The 1,991-nt window shown below is 38.9% G+C and overlaps 1 protein-coding gene across 1 annotated transcript; it reads left to right on the top strand.

Annotated features, from left to right (window-relative positions):
* Nucleotides 1-6: 6 nt before the first annotated feature.
* Nucleotides 7-1,679, top strand: LOC104949426 (bromodomain-containing protein 3-like). Its single transcript, XM_010775786.1, has 3 exons — nt 7-40; nt 1,085-1,177; nt 1,494-1,679. Exons 2-3 carry the CDS (start codon nt 1,109-1,111, stop codon nt 1,662-1,664), a joined length of 240 nt encoding a protein of 79 aa, XP_010774088.1. The 5' UTR covers nt 7-40; nt 1,085-1,108; the 3' UTR covers nt 1,665-1,679.
* Nucleotides 1,680-1,991: the final 312 nt, after the last annotated feature.

A 1,991-nucleotide genomic window follows, 5' to 3' on the forward strand; every position in this document is an offset into this window, starting at 1 on the left:
GAACCCCTCCAGACCCAAGAGACAGACCAACCAGCTGCAGGTAAAACATCCACTCTTATTCTGAAGGATTGAGATAGAGATGAGGCTACGCTACTGTTATTAGCTTGCTTTTAAAAATAAAAGTTTAATAGAGTTACTTAAACCTAACAGGAAGCTTAAGAAGGGACATGTTTTCAAAATAAAAGCCCCATAGAGTTACTGTATCCTTAGAGCAGTGTTTCTCAAACTTTTTCATACCAAGGACCACTTAACCAATACAAATATTATATATATAAAAAATATATTCCTGCGAGAGTGCGGAAAACTTCAAATCTGAAATGTTACCAATATACTCACGGACCATTAGGGGGTGCTCACGGACCACCAATGGTCCCGGACCACACTTTAAGAAGCACTGCCTTAGAGGCTTGTTTTTCAAAATAAAAGTTTCATAGAGATACTGTATCCCTAGAGGCTGGTTTTTAAAAAATAAAAGCCCCATAGAGATACTGTATCCTTGGAGGCTTGCTTTTCAAATTAAAAGTGACTGTATCCTAACTGGACGCTTACTGAGGGACATGTTTTTCAAAATAAAAGCCCCAAAGAGTTGCTGTATTTCTAGAGGCTTGTTTTTCTAAATAAAAGCCCCATAATGTTATTGTATCCTTTGAGGCTTGTTTTTCAAAATAAAAGTTTCAAAGAGTTAATGTATCCTAACGGGAAGCTTAAAAAGGCTCATGTTTTTCAAAATAAAAGCCCCATACAGTTGCTTTTGGCCCTGACTATATACTAACTGTATCATTACAGTGTACTCAGGAACGGTCACATGGAGTATCTCGTATACTTACGGCAAGCTCCGGGTCGAAGTATATAAATAAAAGCGCAGGAAAGAAACTATATTTTTACAGGGTCTCAAGTTATGGTTTATTTTTCTAAATAAAAGCCCCACAGAGTTACTTTATCCTCAAAGGAAGCTCAGCTAGAAGCATGTTTTTCAAAATAAAAGCCCCACAGAGTTACTATATTGTCATAATTTCATACGATCACCTGTACAGCGCTACTTGTGCTTGTAATTAAATGTTTGTGTGATTTTGGTCTTTTCCAGTTCCTGCTTAAAGAGGTGTTTAAGATGTTGTCGAAACATCACTTTGCGTGGCCCTTCCTGGCTCCTGTAGATGCCATCAAGCTGGGCTTACCTGTGAGTCACACCTCTCGCATGAACACCTCACACACATATCTTTATTTATTCTACATTTTCGACTTCTTTTAAATGCCTTTGTCTGAATGTCTTTCATTTTTGTATAGCAGCTTGCCTTACAGAAAAACATGCATTTCTTTCCCCCTCTCAGCTGGAGAGGTTGTTGTTCTGTAGATCTTACAACCAAGAGGAGACACTTCTTTCAGTCTCTGCAATCTGTCGCTAATGTTTATTGATTAGCATCTCCTTAAGTGCCTTCTATCTACTCGTAGCCTTTTCCTCAGTCTCCTTCTCACACACTTCCCTTCTCCTTCAGGACTACTACAAGATCATCAAGATCCCGATGGACATGGGCACCATAAAGAAGCGCCTGGACAGCCACTTCTACTGGAACGCTCAGGAGTGCATTCAGGACTTCAACACCATGTTCACCAACTGCTACATCTACAACAAGGTTAGCATCACATCTGTGTATCCTCATGTATGAAGTCAACACAAAGAGTCTCAGTCATCTGACCCTAAAGCTGGGAAGACCCTTCAGATGGAGCATTCATTCTCAGATAGGAGAATACTGATCTAATAGCAGAGTTCGTTTCTTCAATCAACTTTTTTAAGCGAAAAATCTTAATTGTCATTTCCCTTTTCCAGGAATCTCATGAGTTTGGGCAGAATAATACATTTCTAATGTTAAAGAAATAAAAACCATTCTCAGTTAAGAATGAGATATTAATGATTAACGCCTTCTTATGTTTCCAGTGTGAAGGCTGTCAAACAGGTTGAATCCATTTCTCCCTTATTCTCCGAAGGAACTGAA

This window comes from Notothenia coriiceps, unplaced genomic scaffold (genome assembly GCF_000735185.1).
Source record: "Notothenia coriiceps isolate Sejong01 unplaced genomic scaffold, NC01 NC01_scaffold00016184, whole genome shotgun sequence".
Taxonomy (NCBI): domain Eukaryota; kingdom Metazoa; phylum Chordata; class Actinopteri; order Perciformes; family Nototheniidae; genus Notothenia; species Notothenia coriiceps.

Coding starts and splice junctions, on each gene's coding strand:
- LOC104949426 (XM_010775786.1), top strand. CDS start 1,109: ATGTTGTCGAAACATCACTTTGCGTGGCCCTTCCTGGCTCCTGTAGAT. Junction 1,178..1,493: donor CCATCAAGCTGGGCTTACCT/GTGAGTCACACC, acceptor CTTCTCCTTCAG/GACTACTACAAGATCATCAA.